The sequence below is a fragment of the Canis lupus genome, chromosome 31 (genome assembly GCF_011100685.1).
Source record: "Canis lupus familiaris isolate Mischka breed German Shepherd chromosome 31, alternate assembly UU_Cfam_GSD_1.0, whole genome shotgun sequence".
Lineage (NCBI taxonomy): Eukaryota > Metazoa > Chordata > Mammalia > Carnivora > Canidae > Canis > Canis lupus.
In genome coordinates, this window is record NC_049252.1 from 28,941,708 (window position 1) to 28,960,362 (window position 18,655).

At 35.9% G+C, this 18,655-nt stretch overlaps 1 protein-coding gene across 4 annotated transcripts in view; it reads left to right on the plus strand.

Annotated features, from left to right (window-relative positions):
* The window catches only part of ITSN1 (intersectin 1), a 216,349-nt gene that overhangs the window by 110,262 nt on the left and 87,432 nt on the right, over positions 1 to 18,655 (plus strand). For all 4 annotated transcript variants that reach the window (XR_005382307.1, XM_038581402.1, XM_038581401.1 and 1 more), the window contains exons 13-17: positions 471 to 620; positions 1,007 to 1,147; positions 4,390 to 4,477; positions 4,610 to 4,749; positions 16,615 to 16,742. Coding sequence is in view for 3 of the 4 variants with exons in the window: in XM_038581402.1 (XP_038437330.1) it covers positions 471 to 620; positions 1,007 to 1,147; positions 4,390 to 4,477; positions 4,610 to 4,749; positions 16,615 to 16,742 (647 nt within the window). In the remaining variant the exon portion in view is untranslated. The remainder of the gene's footprint in view (positions 1 to 470; positions 621 to 1,006; positions 1,148 to 4,389; positions 4,478 to 4,609; positions 4,750 to 16,614; positions 16,743 to 18,655) is intronic.

Here is an 18,655-nt window from a genome sequence, read left to right on the forward strand (position 1 = left end):
TGAGATAAGTAATTTCTCATTTGATAGAAGGTGTTTTTGGCTGGGGGTACTTTTTGCTTTTGGTTTTTGTCCTGGGGTTTTGGTATACTTTACTGGATTAAAGATATTTTTCTTGGTCTTTACGAGTCAATAAATAAGAAAGAACAGGATTTTTTTGTTTTGTTCTTTGTTTTTTTATTTTAGTCACATCAAGCATTCTTGAAGGCATAAACAATCGAATTCTAATGATGAAATGAATCTTTCCTGGTCTCACCTAACTAAATAGCTTTTCTCAATATTCTTTTTTTTCCCCATAGAAGAAATACTAGATTTGTATAAATTTTGTTTTACTATTTTGTAATAGAAGCTTTTGTAGCATGTACCATTTTATCTCTAAAAGTAAGGCCTTACTAGATGTTATGTTTATTAGGAGACGTTGTATAATGTAAGGACTAAAATGTTAGTCAGTTGTCTGTTTGCCAATGCCACAGGCTGCAAAGAGAGAACTTGAAAGACAGCGGCAACTGGAATGGGAACGAAATCGAAGACAAGAGCTACTCAATCAGAGAAACAAAGAACAAGAAGACATAGTTGTACTGAAAGCAAAGAAGAAGACTCTAGAATTTGAATTAGAAGCTCTTGTGAGTGATGTTTGATTATGCTCTGGGAATATGGTTGACCCTTGAACAACACAGGGATCATGGGCACAGATCCCCTGTAGTCAAAACTCTTAACTTTTGACTCCCCTCAAACAAAACTATTAGTAGTGTGCTATGGACCAGTTACTTAACACATATGTTATATGTATCTTTAAAGTAAAGGAAGTTAGAGGAAAGAACATGTTAAGAAACTGATAAAGAAAAGTAGACACATTTACAGGACTATACGGTTATTTCTTGAAAAAAATCCACATGTAAGTGGACCCATGCAATTCTAACTTGTGTTGTTCAAGGGTCAGTTGTCTACTAACACTGAACCATTAGAAATGGTAATAATAATAATAGTAATTATTTTTCATTTGTTAAAGAATGATAAAAAGCATCAACTAGAAGGAAAACTTCAAGATATCAGGTGTCGATTGACCACCCAACGGCAAGAAATTGAGAGTACAAATAAATCCAGAGAGTTGAGAATTGCTGAAATCACCCATCTACAGCAACAATTACAGGTGAGAAAATACATTCCTTAACTGCTCTTAGGCTTACCTGCTTTTCCTCCAATTCATTCCATTCGTTTATCCCTACAAGTGTCCAGCATTTACATATACATGGAAACTAATAAAATTCTGGCTAGATTGATGGAGAAGAGGAGGAGGGAAAAGGAGAAAGAGCGGGGAAAAGTTGAAGAGGGAGAGAAGATGCAAATTCCCATTATAAGAAATGTAAGAACTGACATCGCTACAGATACTGTAGACTTGCAAAAAATTAAGGGAGTATTGTAAACAACTTGATACAAATAAATCTGACAACTTAGATGAAATGAAAAAATTCACTGAAAGATACAAATCATCAGGCTCAAGAAGAAACAGAAAATCTGAATAATACTTGTATATCTATTAAATACATTTTGCAGTTAAAAGTCGTACCACAAAAAAGCCTCCAGGCCCAGATGGCTTCACTGATGAATGAAAACTTTAAGGAAATAGTGCCATTTCAACACAAACATTTTTAGAAAATAGAGGAGGAAGGAATACTAATTTCTTATTTATTACCCCGATACCAAAACTAGGTAAGAACATTACAAGAAAACTATAAACCAGTATCTTTCAAGAATTTAAATTAAAAGATAATAATAGCATATTGAATCAAGTAAAATATTTTTGTAAATGGTAAAACACCATGACCAAGTATGGCTTATTTTAGGAATAAAAGGTTGGCTTAACATTCAAATTTCAACCAACATAAATCACCATACAAACAAGACAGAGAAAAAACTAACACATCTTGGTACATGCAGGGCAAAAAAAAATTATGACCCACTTCACCTATTCATGATGTAAAAAATAGTTTTTCATTTCTGATGTAACATTTTAAGATATATATCTACTTTTTTTTTTTAAGAGTTTATTTATTTATCCATGAGAAACAGAGAGAGGCAGGGTCACAGGCAGAGGGAGAAGCAGGCTCCATGCAAGGAGCCCAATGTGGGACTTGATCCCAGACCCCAGAATCACACTCTGAGCCAAAGGCAGATGCTCAAACACTGGGCCACCCAGGCGTCCCAAGATACAAAATTCCTTCTAAGCATTGTCATATAGCCATATTACAGAAATTTTTAATGTCTTTTCATATCCATTCAGTTCAAAATCTTTTTTTTATTTTCATGGTCATTTCTTCTTTGATGGGTTATTTAGAATTATGCTATTAGTTTCCAAATATTTTGATTGTTTTCCAGATATCTTACTGATTTCTGATGTATGTTATGAGCTGTGAGCATACTCTGTATGATTTTTAAGTTTACTGAGACTTGTTTTATGGCTTAGCATATGATCTGTGTTGGTGAATATTTTATGTGCATTTGTAAAGAATATATACTCTGTTGTAGTTGGGTGGAATGTTCCATAAACGTCAATTACAGCAAATTGATTGATCGTGTTTTTTGTGTTTTCTACATCTTTACTGATTTTGTGACCTCTTCCAGCTGCAGCGAGAGGAGTGTTGATAGCTCTATCATTGTAAATTTTTCCTTTTTCCTTCCAGTTCTCTCAGTTATTGTTTCATGTACTTTGAAGACCTAATCAATTTGAGATACTAGGATATGATATATAATGTAAATAGTATCAGATGTTCACTGCTAGAAATTGTTTAAACATATTAAAAAGTACATGTACCTTTTAAAAGTCTATTTTTCTATATGATAACTTTTTTTTTATATGTCTCTCATTAACTATGAGAAGTTTCATAAAATACTCTCTTGGAAAATGTAGGAATGAGGCTACATGTTTATTTATTATCTCACTGAATGCTCTGTGACCAAACACATTTTTATTATTTAAGATTGACACTTAGTGTGTTCATTTATTGGTAATAAAATACAAATCAGGGTCCCTGAAAAAATAGTAAAGTGAAAAATAATAAATGATTTCAGGAGGGCCTGGTATATCATAGGCTATGAGATATTGATTCCCCTTCTTTACTGTTATTAGCAAATATTTGCTATGCAGATGAGTCAGGTGGCCCTTCATATTTGCTTATGACTTTTTTAGGAATTTAGGTTGGCATTTAAAAGTGATGTTTATATAAATAAAACAGTCTCAGTATATGGACTAGGCTTTTTCTGGATGTGTCATTGTCTTGGTTCAAGAAAGAAACTTTGGAATTGGGTAAGGGGCCTTTCCTTAATTTAGGGAGGAGAATAGGAGAAGCTCAGTTGTCTGGGCCTTCTTGGGAAAACCATCTGAACTGTATATTCTGTTTTGTCAACTAAGGCATTTTTATTTTCTCAAACCAAAAATCAATGCATAGAGTTTTTTTCAAGTTTTTATTGAAATTCCACTTTGTTAACATACAATGCTTATTAGTTTCAGATGTAAGATTTAGTGATTCATCACTTACATATAACATACCCAATGCTCATCACAAGTGACCTCCTTAATGAGATTTTTTTTTAAACCAAGTTAAAAATGAAAGTCATATATTTGTTACTTTGTGCTGGAAAGGTTGTCATTTTACTGAAACGTATAGAAATAGAAACTATATAGGATAATATCAGGTAAACTTGTAAGCAAATAGTGCTTTGAGAGGTCATCCATGAAAACTCCAAATAGCCTTTTACAGTGTGCAGGTTAGTTTTCTTCTTATATCAGTTAAGAAATAGTTGGTTCAGGACTTTTGTATACCTGTTTAAAATTGTACATCCATCCTTGGTGGTAGAAAAACATATATGGCAGCCAAGATCCTATTGTTAGAAATCTCTTCTTGATTTCTATCTTTAGGCATATGGTAAACCTAATTCAGTGTTGAGAATTGTAATTCAGGTTACAAAGTTCAGAGTAGTTCCTATTCAAACTATGGAGTCATTTTCCACTAACAGAGTCACTGCATTTACATTTGATCCCAGTGCAAAGGAGAGATCATTGCTTTTCATTTTCTCTGCTGAATTGTACTTAAAGTACATTTCTAAAGCTTTATAAATAGGCAGTAAGTCAACAAAAATTTACAAAACCTCAAGAGAGCTATAACTGTCTTAACTTTATTTCAGTGAAAAGCATTTGGCAAATAGTTAATTGCTTGGCAAGAAAGCAAGAGCTGCCCTGACTGGTGATTAAATGCAGTTTCTATATAGGATTTGGGGTGAGATCAGATGCGTCTTTGAGGGACGAGAATACTGACTTACGTTTGCCCGGATGTGGAACGTAGACATGCTCGTTTTCCCTGTCAGTTCATTGTTGTTTTCCTTCCTCTCTCCTAGGAAGCCCAGCAAATGCTTGGAAGACTTATTCCAGAAAAGCAGATACTCAATGACCAATTAAAACAAGTTCAACAGAACAGTTTGCACAGTACGTGTTTTCTTTTTAAAGTTGGTCTTTTCCTTTTCTACTGGCAAGAATTTCCTTCGGTGAAATGAGAAGATTACATTTTTCTTCACTGCCCGTTTGCCTCTCTTATCTTGCAATGTTTTTCTAAAATAGGAGATTCACTGCTTACACTCAAAAGAGCGTTAGAAGCAAAAGAACTAGCTCGGCAGCAGCTACGCGATCAACTGGATGAAGTTGAGAAAGAAACCAGATCAAAACTACAGGAGATTGATATTTTCAATAATCAGCTGAAGGTAACTGTTCTGTGTGTCCCTACATATATGTCCTACCCTTGTAACTTTTCCAACTGGCCAGATGATTAGTTGATACTTAATTCCAGGGAGAAAAATTTATGATGCTGGTTTGTCAGCCTTCTTACAAGCCTTAATACTACAGATGAATATTATACAATCTATATTGCATTTTTCTCTTTAACATCTAAGGATGAGTTTGGTATCTGTAAATTAAAGCTGAGTGAGCGGCCCCCCACACGACGTCTGTCTTTAACCCGAATCACATTTTTATACATCTCCATCCTTTCATCTGTTGATAACTAATCAAGTTGAAGTCCAAAAGCTAGGCCGTTTGTTCTTCGAAGACTACCAAAAAAGGATTTTTTCTTTTTTAAAACTAAGAATATTTCAGCCACTTCTTATCTTCAAGATTTTCCTCAAATGCACATCTTTATTTTATTACCTCATATTTTAAAATTGTATAGTTTAATGCATTAATTGCTTGTGTCTCTGTGGCAAAAGTGGTGTATGGTTTTGTCACATATACATGGTAAAATTCAGGAACATGCCAAAGCTCTTAGGGAATGTAAAAGTGCTTATGATAGCCTCCTTTGGGTTTGGTGCCTTTGATTTAACTTCACAACTTTATCATCGTAAGACCGTTAGCTCTTACAAAAAAGCCAGAGCGTAAGCAGTTAATTTCCTACTATGAGCATGTACTGTAGATTTAAGTGAATATTGGAGTTGTTAATCAATTATGTTCTTATAAGAAATGGACTTCATACTTTTCTTTAAATACTCATTTTCTTTTTCCATCTCAAAAATCCTGTATACTTAACTCTAGCTAATTTTGCTTTTGGCACTGGAAAAAGGAAAACTCCTTTAATATTAAAAATAGGAAAAAATTAGAAACCACATTCATGATTTTTAGTTGGCATTTGAATTGAGATTCGAGGCCAAACTGTTCAGACATCTGAGTTTGAGGTATTTTTGCTTTTTTTTTTTCTTAGAGTGATAGGTAATGAACTTTTCTCAGTTATACAATGCCAGGCAAGTGCTCCTAGGGGACATATTATTGGAGCTAACTTAGTGTTTTTCTTTGCTTTCATTCTTATACAGCGTGTGTGTGGGGGGTATTATATGTACATCCCATATTTGTACATATATGATTATATGAGAAGTACTGGAAGTAGCGCTGTGAGTTCTCTGTCTCTACAATAAACACAATAAAAGAGCTCACTTTAACTCTCACTGTGACTTATCACTCTTTCAAGCAAAAAGAATATGATTAACAGTGCATTTTAAGAGTCTCTTGGGGAAAAAAAAAAAAGAGTCTCTTGGAGCACACAGTGTTAAAATATTTGGGTCTCTTCTGAACCCAGACAGTCATCCAGATTTCTGCCTTAATCTGAAGATTCCTTTTTCTTGCAATTTAACTCCCGAAAACAAAGTTCATATATTAGAGGATGACACTGCAGTGGGTGATTTTTCCCAAGTGTCTGGCCTATTTATGGATTGTTTTGGCCTATTGGAGTGCTGTTGCCATTGCCAAACAGAACACCCTGCAGGGAGGTGGCGTGAGTCCCTCTTACTGTGTGTCATTGACCGATGCTGCCTTGAGTGTTAGTGACACGTCAGCCCTTCCTTTTACTTTATTCCTTTTCCCAAATACGCTTATTTGTAAATAAGAACCTGGCTTTCTGTCTTCATTTTTATTTTGGTTTTCCATTATTAACTTTAAATTTAATGTAGAGAGTAAAGAATTACAAGGCAGTAGAGCTTTATTGTATAAACAACCGATTTGGAGGCCTTAACAAATACATTGTATTGCCTTATAGTTATTATTTCTAATATTCCTCTCTTACCTAGTGAAACCAAAACAGAAACGGTTAAATTGAAGCATCAAAAGATTTATAATTTGATCGAGACAACTCTAGAGGCAGATTTAAGATTTCGTCTCTTGAGTGTCTCCTGCCTACTTTTCTTTGGTGTGGTTGTGTTGGAAAATAGGGAGCATTTCTCCCCTGAATTTAGAGCACATGTTCATTAGTAACTATAATTCTTGTATGATGACATAGACCAGGAGAGCCAGCATTCTGACCCCTGGGGTTTCTTCAGTGCCTCTCTTGGTACAACAGTGCCTTTACAGCATTCACACTAATGATGCAAAAATTACTTCTGCCTTGCTGGGAGTGAAACCTTGGCGATTGTCCAGTCATTTCACACGTCTTATCTGATGGTGTGAACTCGCTATATCCAAAATCTCCCCCTCCCAGAAGGAAACCAGCTGGAGAATATAGAAGAAAAAGGACTTAGCAGTTTTGTTTTATATTCATGTAGATTGTTCCCCTAGAGAAAGAGTATAATTCACTCATTATCAGCTAGTAGGATAACACTGGAGAAGTACCCTATGGCATGCAGAATTTTAAAATTAGTTGACCAGGAAATTAAACCTGTATTCAATGGCTAGCTCCACAAATGAGGATTCCATTTAACAAAAAAACCAGTCTCTATTGGAAGCTTTGATACACAACTACTTGCAATAAGTTACTCACTTCCTTTGATGCAAAGTCAAAGTCATGTCTAGTCCCTTACTTAGAAGGTCCCATAAGGAATCCTAGCACCCTGCTTTAGCTCAGTTTCTGGAGTATAAGACTGTGATCAGAATGGCTTAAATGTATTTATTTTCTTGAACGTAGAAGAGTTTAGAGAGTAGGTACATCTTACCATTTTTTCCTTTTTTTTTTTTTTTTTTAAAGACGTACCATCTGATTTAGTCCTTTCTAACACGTGGCTTGTTCAGATTCATTCTTCTTTTAGGAGTCTCTCCTTTTTCTTCACTTCAGGAAGAATTACATTCTGCTTCCTGACACAAGACCTGTTAACCAATGATGGAAATTCTCCAGTCATTAATTAAAGAGGAAAAAATAATTACTTTTGCAGTCAGTTAACAGGTGTATGTTTCATAAAGATAGCAACATTTTGAGAACATAAAGCATATTTACAATCACAGTCGTGTTTTAAACAGCTCCAGATTCAGGGATATAAGATGTAAGTAAGGTCTCTGGAGTTTATCTGATCTCATAGAAATTGAGGTCTCATTCTTTCCTTTCACACAATGCTTTTTCCAGGTATTTTAATAGATATTTACCTAATAGATGTAATATTTATATATTCCCAAAATAATCCCTGGACATAACTATCTTTCAAATTTATCACTGTAAGCCAAGAATTACTTGAGAAAAGCAGCAGAGGAATCTCAATGCAGCAAATATACTTTGCTTTGCTAAGGCGGTAGGAAAGGGCTTGGGGGCAGTAAGTGGGGGTTAGAAATTGTAGCACACTGAGATACTGACTCTCTTGTGCTAGAAATGCCCTGGTTAGCCGCTTTTATATTTATGCTGCCTTTTATGTGAACAGTGAATTTCAGCTTTTTCATGATCAAAAGAAGTATTTGACCAGTGATTTAGCCATGAATAATTGATTTTTTCTGTAATTATTGCTAACGAGAATTAGTACTTCTTAAAGCAGTTTTAATTCAGTGAATCACATTTGTTTACCAGACTTCTCTGCTTTTCAAATGTATTCTGTATGCAGATATTTTCTCGTACTAAGAAATCAGTAGTCCTCTCATATTCATTTTCTAGAAACATCAATTTAACATTATTTTCTGTGACTTTTCCTTTTTACTTCATTTTACATGAAAATCAAGAACTTTTAACATTTTTTGAAGAAGGTATGTGCCTAAAGGGCATATAGAGACATTCCGATCATTGTTTTTCTTACATATAGTACTTTACCTATAGATATAAAATTATGGTTCTAGCAAGTGTCAAATAACATTACTGATAGAGACTTTTCAAATAGAAGACTTCTTGCCTTCGGCAATGTTAATAGTTACTGTACCAGTTTTCTTTGGCACTGACAGCCTAATACTCCATATCTTTCCATCTTAACTGTGATACAGAACAGCAACATGATGTATAGCTTAATAGTTTTCAAGGCTTCAGGTGTGTGCCAAATGAGAGAATCCAACATTCAGAGAGGCTAGACGTTGGTTGTATTTTATGTTGAAAAGCTTGAGTCCTTGATAGTTCCTGTCTAGTCATTGTGTACTGGACAAGTCCTAATGTGAATGGTGTTTCATTGGAGCATTTCTTCCTTCTAGTCAGTGGCAATGGAGGAGGCAGTGTTGCATTGCCAGGCAGTTCTCCTGGGCTGCGTCATCCACTTAGAGTCTTTTCTAAAGGTCTCCATGTCATACTCAGGCAATGCACATCCTTCTCAGATTAAGAATGATGAACCTTCTCCAGCTCTGTGTTATAGTTCCCCCACATGGATGAGTGCTCAGTGTCTAAGAGAGAGCTTACCACGAAGGGGTAAGCATTCTTTGTCAAAGTCAATGAATAGTTATTGTAAATCATGGAGTATGAGTGAATCTTTGCTCTTGACAAATTGTGTGGTGGTGAAAGCTCTGAACGACCAGCTGGGTAAGGTACTGTGTATACTGTAGTCTTATCTTTCTAGCAAGTCCTTTAGATCATTGAATTTGCCACTTGGCTGCAAAATGTTGAAAGACAAAACTCAGCCATGATTTGGGTCTTTGTGCATATTTCCATCCAATGGGAGACAGTATTATAGTCAGTAATACTATTCTGAAAGTGGAGAGTATTTTATTTCTTAGCAAAATTGAGGGGTTCGGACTAATTGAGAATTCAGAATTGTATTTTTTAAATATTCTTGGGAAATCAGGCTTCTTACATTAGACACAAGAGGCTGTTAGAGATATAAATTCTGCCTGTATGATACCTGTCTTAAAAATTGCTCCTAAGAACTGAATTGATGTTGAAATGAGAATGCCAGTTAGAGTAAATAAGGCTTTTGGCTAAACTAAGGCTTTTATGCTCTTGGTTTCAAATACTTGCTTTCATGGCAGGCTCATTCATTATGAAGGCAGTGAAAAGCAAAATGTTTAGCAACCAGGGGAATAAAGAAAAGAGCTGGAGAATGAGCTGCAGAACAGAATGAGAAGTCAGGAAAAAAAGGCATGTGAGGGGAAACAATGAGGGAAATCCAGAAAGAGGAGATACAGAGACAGCAAGAGAAATCAGTGTAAACTCAAATAAAATAACAGCAGTTCTTTCTCATATTAGTAGAATAATGTTTGGCTGTTTCATGGTTCGCTCCCTGATTTTGTTCATGATTAAATTTTCCTTTTACCTATGTGATCCTTTTCAAAAGACCTGCTCAGCACAGAAGTAATAAAACTCTCATTCAGTGTACTTGTGATTGTGGGAACTTTATGTAGATTCCTTGAATATAGTAAAATAATTAGGGACGTCTGGGTGGCTCAGCGGTTTGAGCATCATCTGCCTTTGACTCAGGGTGTGATCCAGGGTCCTGGGATCAAGTTCCTCGGGGAGCCTGATTTCTCCCTCTGCCTAGTCTCTGCCTCTTTCTCTGTGTCTCTCATGAATAAATAAAAAAATCTTTAAAAAAAAAAAAAAAAAGAAAGAAAGAAAAAGAATTTGAACATGCCCAAGACTCAAAATAATTAACAGGTGTTGTATATACCAGACTCTAGGCCGCACCCATAGGCTTGGTTGGTTGGTTGAAGCATTTTTTAGAGTGTGGGCTTTTCTTTTGAGGTTTAAAAACATATATTTAACCAAAGGTGATTTGGGAAAGGGAAAAAGGCAGAATTCAATCTTTTGAAAAAACATTTTCTTTTTTTATTCTCTTGTTTAGCCGGAGCCTTTGACCATTTTATCCTTTAGAATAACCTGCATTTAAATTAATGAGATCTTGATTTATAAAATAAAGCTGAGACATTTTGGGGAAACTCGGATTTTCAGGACAAAATGGAGTCTGTTTTCTCTTCTTGGTAACAGCAGGGTAAATACCAGAGCCTCTTGGGAGGTGTGGGTGAATTTCTTAAATAGCTCTTCCTACAGAGAGGACAGGATTTTCAAGCTCTTCTCCCCTCTCTGTCCACCTGTCTCCTCACCAGTTCACACACATACACACACACACACACACACGCCCCAATACGTTCCTCGTTGGCTCTCCTGTAGCACTTATGTTAGATGGACTGCCAATTGTGCCATAGGCAACTGGAATTCCTATTTGGTTGAATAATGACTTCAGATTTAGAATAATATTTAAATGTGTTTTTAAACATTAATATACCCCTTAATATACCCCTCCTCAGAATTTAAATAACTCAATCAATATATATATTTTTTGTATTCCACCCATTATAACTCATTAAGAGTGAATACATTTTATAATTTTGTGATGAATAGAATATCAGTTTACTTTGATTTGGGTACAGTTTCAATGTTTTGAAATACTTTTCAGGATTTTTCATGTAGGTACAAGTTCCTCTGTCCTCACTGGGCTTGTTGATTGGCATTCTTTAATGGCTTTGTTTCACATCCATTTAATTGGGATATTTTAAAACTGTATCTTAAGACTCAAAAGGCTTTTTAAAAATTCTGATATTGTGTGCTACATAATACCCCTGGGTGAGAAATAAAGTGACATATTTATATAAGCACTTCTGCTTTTGACTTTCTGTAGGTATTAGGTTGAGACAAAACAAACACTTGAAATTTTTGATACTGGCATCTAGATCAATTGCCTAGGTCCATTTCATATTAATAGAATGAAGATTATTATAAACCTAAGAAATGTATCCTAAACAGCTTTATTTTGATTTAAAATGTTGAGTTCATGAATTTTAAGTAATTAGGGTGTATTTGTTTTGTCTCACATTTCCAAGAGATAGCCTGAGGCAAAAGCGAGAAGCCCTGATCCTTCAAAAAAATTAAATGACTGAATTAGCAGTAAATTTCCATTAACTACTAGCCTTTCCAAGGTCCCTATTGCTAGTTAATTTTTTGTTTCTTCAGAAGCATTTATGTAAAGTAATGTTTGTTTATGAAAAGGAATCCCAGTTCAGCTGGATATGTCTCTGTATTTCAGTTACTATCACTTTACATAATACATCTATTTTTGAGTGTCCTTAAGTCCAAATAAAGGAGAAAGAGTCACAGTTTTTAAGTCAAGTGATTCTGTGCCCCTTGCATAGCAATAGAACAACTGTCATTAGTAAATTTGAAAGTGAGCCATGTTTCTCAGGGCAAAAAAAGTTGAATCTTCTGGAGTATTCAATTCGTTCAGCATATTGCTTTTGAAATGCTTTGGCTGTTTGCCATAGGATGTCCAAAGATGTTTTATAGTACAAATATCTTAATTCTTTAGGGGAAATAAGGGATGTTTCCCCCTGAGCTGAAGGAAGAATGTTAAAAACAAGCTTATTTTCATTTATCTTTGCTAATACATGGCACAATCTTTATTTGCCAGTTATCTTCTGTGTTTGATCAAAGACCTGTGTTTGATCAAAGACCTGTGTTTGATCAAAGACCCTTTTCAGAATCCAATAAAAACTCTGAGCCTTCTTTGCTAGACAAATGCCCATATAGGTCAGTTTGCATACTATCTCATAGTGTTTCCAGATCCAAAACTTATTGCTAGCCCCTGGTGAGGAAACTTTGTTACATCCTAAAATTCTATAGATATTATTATATAGTATATATAGGTGTATATATAATATATTATGTAGATATTATGTACTATATATGTTTGCATACATAATATATTATGTATATTATATACTATTATTTATATTCTATAGATATCTTTAGAATTCTATAGATACTATTGGTGACATATTATTGGTATCATTTTAATTTATATACACTACACATTCTATAGTTCTCTTTTTCTTATATATTTGTAACACAAAGCTAAAACTTCTTCAATGCATGTTTAATTATTTCTTCTTTATTAAGAAAGGTATTTATGCTCTATTAGGAGATAATATCAAATTACCGTGCACTATACCTAGGTAAAACATCTCAGATCATTGAGTAGAACTCACAGAAGAAAAATCAACAAAGTTGTATATTCAGTAACTTATTGCTAGATAAATATTAAGCCTACAAAAATGTGACTACAGGGTTATTGATTATAGAAAAAAATAATTTTAGTAAGAGCCACAAGTGAGATAATGAATTTTGGTTGTCAGTAATTTCTTTTTTGTTCTATTTTTATCTTAGTTATGATAAAGAAAGGACTGTGACAGGAATAGAGCATGCAAGGTCACTTGGATGAGGTTGGCCACCAACTCATGTCGTGAAGCTTTACATAGCTACTTCTCCCAATGGTTCTGTCATTTCCCAAAAAAAAAAATAATTTAATGACATCAGCTTTCCTTGTCTCCTTAGAAATTTTTCCCTGAAGCAATTAAAAGGGTACTTTTAAATAGCCATGATTGCACTTGAGTTTCTTAAACAACACTGAAAAGGAATGACTGAGCAGTTCAGCTGCCTGCCCCCTATAGAAAGATACTCTGCTCTCTACAGGGCTCTCGTCATGCTTGGAAAGACAAGTCGTTGACTCATCTTTAGTACACATTCCTTCATTCTATAGATTGCCTATCTAGAAGTTCAACTTTCAAGAAAAAGTTATCAGGCTTAGGAATCATGAATTTTCTGCTCTATCTTGGTTCATGCCATCTTAAATTCCCAAGTCCCAGATGAGAGAGGAAGACCTGGAATGTTTGCCTATTTGTAGCATCTTGATTTTCTTACAATTGTGTACTCAAAAGTGTTTGGATTGGATGAAGGAAATGGTAGAAACACTTTGCAGTCCACAAATTTAGATCATGAGATGCCAGGGCTTTCCGTTACCTTGTTTGACATCTGTTATTTTATTGCTCCTGCAAGTTCCAGTTCCTTGGAGGCACTTGAAGCTGCAACTTATTTATACAGTTCAGTGATGGGTTTAGCCTGCCCTCTCATGCTACTGTACTCAAAAATAAATGTGTTTTTAGAATTTTAAAATATCTTCCTTCATGTAGGTTTGATAAATTTTTTTAAAAAATTGTTTTTTAAAACTGTCTTATTAGCATGATTTTTTCTCTGGATTCTTTATTTTTATAAAGATTTTATTTGAGAGAGAGAGAAGAGAGAGAGGCAGACTCCACACAACCCCCCCCCCCCCCCCCCCGCCCCAGCCCCACCCTACTGAACAGGGAGCCAGGACCCTGGGATCATGACCCAAGCCAAACCCAGAAGCTTAACTGACTGAGCCACCCAGGCACCCCTCTATAGATTCTTTAAATTCACTTCCTATTGCCTTTTATTTTATTGGGCCTCCCAAAACATTACTAGCTTTACTCCTATCTGTCTTGACTTTGTATCTGGTAATTATCGGTCTGTAAGTTAACATTCAATCACTAGAACCCAGTATAGAATGGAAATGTGCATTGTAATTCTTTGGTAAAACAAAAAACCGTTTTTCATGGGTGCATTGGTGCATCATGGGCAGCAGTCATTCTAACTGGCAGTGTTTATGTTGTACCTGTTGTTAAATATTTTGAATATCACTCTGCCTAGAAATACATTTTTCCCATATAAAGTAATAGCTTTTCTATTGTAATGTATAACCAGGCTCCTGAATATCAAACTAAAATGTTACTTTTCCCCTGCCATTTCATACTTCTTTGTATTTAATTTCAGCTCAGTTATTTTGCTTACTAGTTACCCTTTTTGGTTTATTCCTGTGAGAAGAATAAAGCCCTTAATAAAAGACACTGAAATAAATAAGAACTGATTTTTTATGTGGTCAGCAGTGTCTGAGAATATAACAGATCTTAAAGCAAGAAGAAAACCTAACAGTCATCTGCTCGGATTCAGCTGTTGGCCTGTGTCAGGAACCTGAGACTAGAATCCAGGTTTCTTCCTTCCTGGTTCCGTACCCTTTGATTCTTGTCTATTGCTATAAATTATTCTCTTGAACCCATTTAAGAATTTTCTGCAATTGAAGATGAAGTTTTAAAATAAAAAATGTAAATGCTTCAGTCCCTTTTTACTCAGCCATTGGACTAACAATGGAGTTGGGCCATTGCTGTCTGTGCAGGATCCAACTTTTGAGTCCCTCTCATAGGACTTTAGAGATTGATTTACACTCCACTGCAGTTTTCCTTTTCACATGGAGATACTAACTTGAGCCAAGAGTACAGATTACTCTAATAGGAAGTGGCCCGTTTTTTCCATTTGTCTCTAAGATACCAAATCTAAGTCATGTTGTCAGGGCTGCTGCCGTAGGGAATAGTCCACCAGTTTGTGCATTACAGAGTTGCTTCTTTCTCCTGCATCCTTCCTAGATATTCCCAGTCTCATCTGCTGGGCTCCCTACTGAAATCTCTTCCTTTCTTCCCAGTTTTAACAGTGCCTACTTCCCTCTAGGTGTTCCCCCAGCACCCCCCTCAGTACCATCTCCCCATAACCTCCTGGTCTCCAAAAACTTTCTCTTGTGTCTCACTGATCCCTTTTAGCACCTCTCAGTCACTTCTGGTTTATAAAACATTTGTCCATGCGTTCTTTCTTTATCCTGAGGACAGTCTAGCTAGCAGGAAAAGGTTAGCCTAACCCATTGGGCTTTTCTCTAGGAATAAGTGCATTTTAACACTGATCTTCTGGGTACCTGGGTGGCTCAGTGGTTGAGCATCTGCCTTTGGCTCAGGGTGTGATCCCAGAGTCCCTGGATCGAGTCCCACATCAGGATCCTTGTATGGAGCCTGTTTCTCCCTCTGCTTGTGTCTCTGCCTCTCTCTCAGTCATGAATAAATAAGTAAATAAATCTTAAAAAAAACAAAACACTGATCTTCTATAGACAATGCTTTACCTTTGTTCAATCTCTGAATGAATCTAAAGGTAGGAATTTAAAGCAGGAGGAAACCTACCCATTTGGACTTAACCAGTGAACAGGATGAAGAAGATGGGGCAGACCTTACTTAGTTCTCATGTCTCACCAAAAAGACCCGGGCTACCACCTCAGGGGACTAGCCCTAGTTACTTAGATGAAGTAGTCAACTGGAAATGCACACAGAGGGAAAAAAAAAATGAAATGCATCCTTGGCTCTATTGGATACTGATGCATCTGATTTATTGTTGACACGAGCAAGAGGAGTCTCAGTACCTGAATCTGTTATCGACCATTGGGTTTCTACATGGAATCGAGGGTTCGCCCTCAACAGGCATTTCTTTATTCCTCACATTTTAGGGTATTTAAACTTCTGACTTGAGTACTTTCAATATCATAAAATGCATTTTATTTTTAGTAGTTTGCTAAGGAAATTGTTTTTCCTGGGGGCTGATACCAAATGAGGAAGTTTGGTCCAAGGTGGTGATCATACTATTACCGCATTTATTTTCAACCCAACTGAAGGGTTAGTCTGGTGAGGTCGACAGCTTCACACTTGGATTTAGCAAGAGAAGATGCTCTGGAAGGGGTGTGGTTTGAAGGAAAACAATCTGGTAGGAACAAAGTTGTGAAGCAGAGGGATGTTCTAAGGCAGCATAGCATAAGAAGGTGAGGTTTTAATGGAGGCAGCATGTGAAGAGGTGTGTGCATTTTCCAAGCCAGCGGAGGCTGGTGTTGATTCCTTATCAGAAATACCTCGAGGTTTTACTGATGATCATCACCATCCCTTAAAACTGGTTAAGTCCATTTCTGTTGCCGAGTCTTGAACCAGTGTAGCTTCGCTAGCAAGTTCCTTCTAAAGCATGTAATGGAAAATGGTGTAATGTTTTTATGACTCACTAAAATAAAATATAATCTGGAACAGCTCTTAGAGTGCAGTCATGTCAAAATGGAGAGTGATTTCAGTTTTCCAAGTTAACATGTTTAAAATCTGAGATGTTAGTTTCCTAAATGCCTTAGACTTCCTCTCTATGAAAATGTTGCATACTGATAAATGGTGGAAATGCCTATCACCCTGTGTCATTACATGAACTGTTTCCTGATTGTTTATAGGAACTAAGAGAAATACATAGTAAGCAACAACTCCAGAAACAAAAGTCCATAGAGGCCGAACGTCTGAAACAGAAAGAACAAGAGCGAAAAACCATAGAATTAGAAAAACAAAAAGAAGAAGCCCAAAGGTGAGTCTTTTCCAGTGGATTATAGGCCCATCTGGAAGGAACTTTGTTTATTGTTCTTTCTGGGCTTCTGCAAGTACCTACTGACCAGAAAGAGCCTTTACTCTTTGGTGTGTGTGTGTGTATGCAAGCACAAATATGTGGATATATAAATCTTTGCATATATAATAAGTATCCCCTGAAGTTTTTGGTTAGTTTCCAGAGCTCTCCCAAGCTACTACTGAGTAGATAAATGGAATTATACAGGGAAATTAGGACACTTGGTCTGCTCATTTGCATGCCAATGACCAAAATACGTTTCCAGTTCACAGCCTTTTCATAACAGTGGCTGTCCAAGCGCTGGGTTTGAAATCAAAGCTCCTGAGCACTCGCCACACAGGGTTCCTCCAGTAGGACTACAGTGTGCCACTCCAACTTCTTTCTTCTTTTCTTCAACTGCAAATTGAACTTGAGCACAAAAGGAGAAAATTTGCTGCTGTTTAGGATACACATTTTTTTGTGTTTGAATATTTGTGTTTGTAGTTTGCTGTTTTGTAACTCTTTGTAGTAAGTCAGAGCAATTTATTTGTTAACTTTCGGTGTGTCTGATTTTGTTACTGGATATTTGCTTTTTAAATTTCAATTAATTTCGACTCCAGGGAACAAAAATGACCAAATATTTCAGTTTTACACTATAAATTGTAAAAATTGGTTACTGGAATTAGAATAAAAAATGCAGAAACATACTTTAGGTTAGTCCTTGCCTTTAGTGGGCTGAGCTCCTTTTGTTGTGGGTGTATGTAGTACAGTTGACCCTTGAACGACAAGGAGGTTAGGGGCACAGACTCCTCGCCCCCGCAATTAGTTGGAAATCTCAATATAACTTTTGACTCCCCTAAAACTTAACTACGGATAGCCTACTGTTGATTAAAGGGAAGCCTACAGATAACATAAACAGGCGATTAACAAATATTTTGTATGTTACGTGTGTTATATACTGTGCTGTTATAATAAGGTAAGCTGGAGAAGGCAAATGTTTAAATCATAAGGAAGAGAACATACTTTCACAGTACTGTACTGTCAAATATCCCTGTATAAGTGAACCCACACAGTTTACCAGTGGACAGGTGGGTAGGGTCTCTAACCAACTTAGAGGACTATTTTATGGTTTTCTTGGGATATGATTTGAGGATTCACTTCTTAGATACGCTGATTAAAACCCCAACTCCATCCTTTTTGTATCTTCAAAATTGATTAGATGCTTTGGTTATTCATATTGAGCATTAACATTTCTATGGAGAAGAAATCAACACAAAATATTATAGTACAACAAGGGTAAATGTCCTGCTTATGATCATATGAATAGTACCCCAAAATTAATTTCAGAAATTACATGGTTATACACTATACATGATGACTTTTATTAGTAGCAAATATTAAGCAAAATCTATTGTGTTTTTATTGTTGTTATGAATGACAACATAGGTAGGGGACTCCTTCAAAAAATTTTTTTGTGCTTTCTTAAGAGATGTTTTGAAAGTAAGTAAAATGTGAAAGATGTAAGTTAAGAATTTTACCGCTAAATTTTCACATTCATACAGGATAGAAATAAATATAATATTTTTTAAATGGCAAATACAAGTTTTATTTGTTTATATTATATTCCTTTGGCAGTTTTCTAATTCCAGGAGATGACCTCTGTGCGTTGGCCATGTCACAGGATAGCAGTTCAGGGTGTGGAGCCTAGAGCCGGGCTGCCTGGGATTGAACCCCAGGCAAGTGTGGTCGTGTGACCTTGGACAAGCCTTTTAATATCTCTGCCTCATTTTTTTCCCATGTAAAAATGGGGACATTAATAGGACCTGGCCCCCTGGCGTGAAGGGTAATGGAGTTAATGTCTGAGGAGGGACTAGTTATTACTATCATTGTATCCCTTT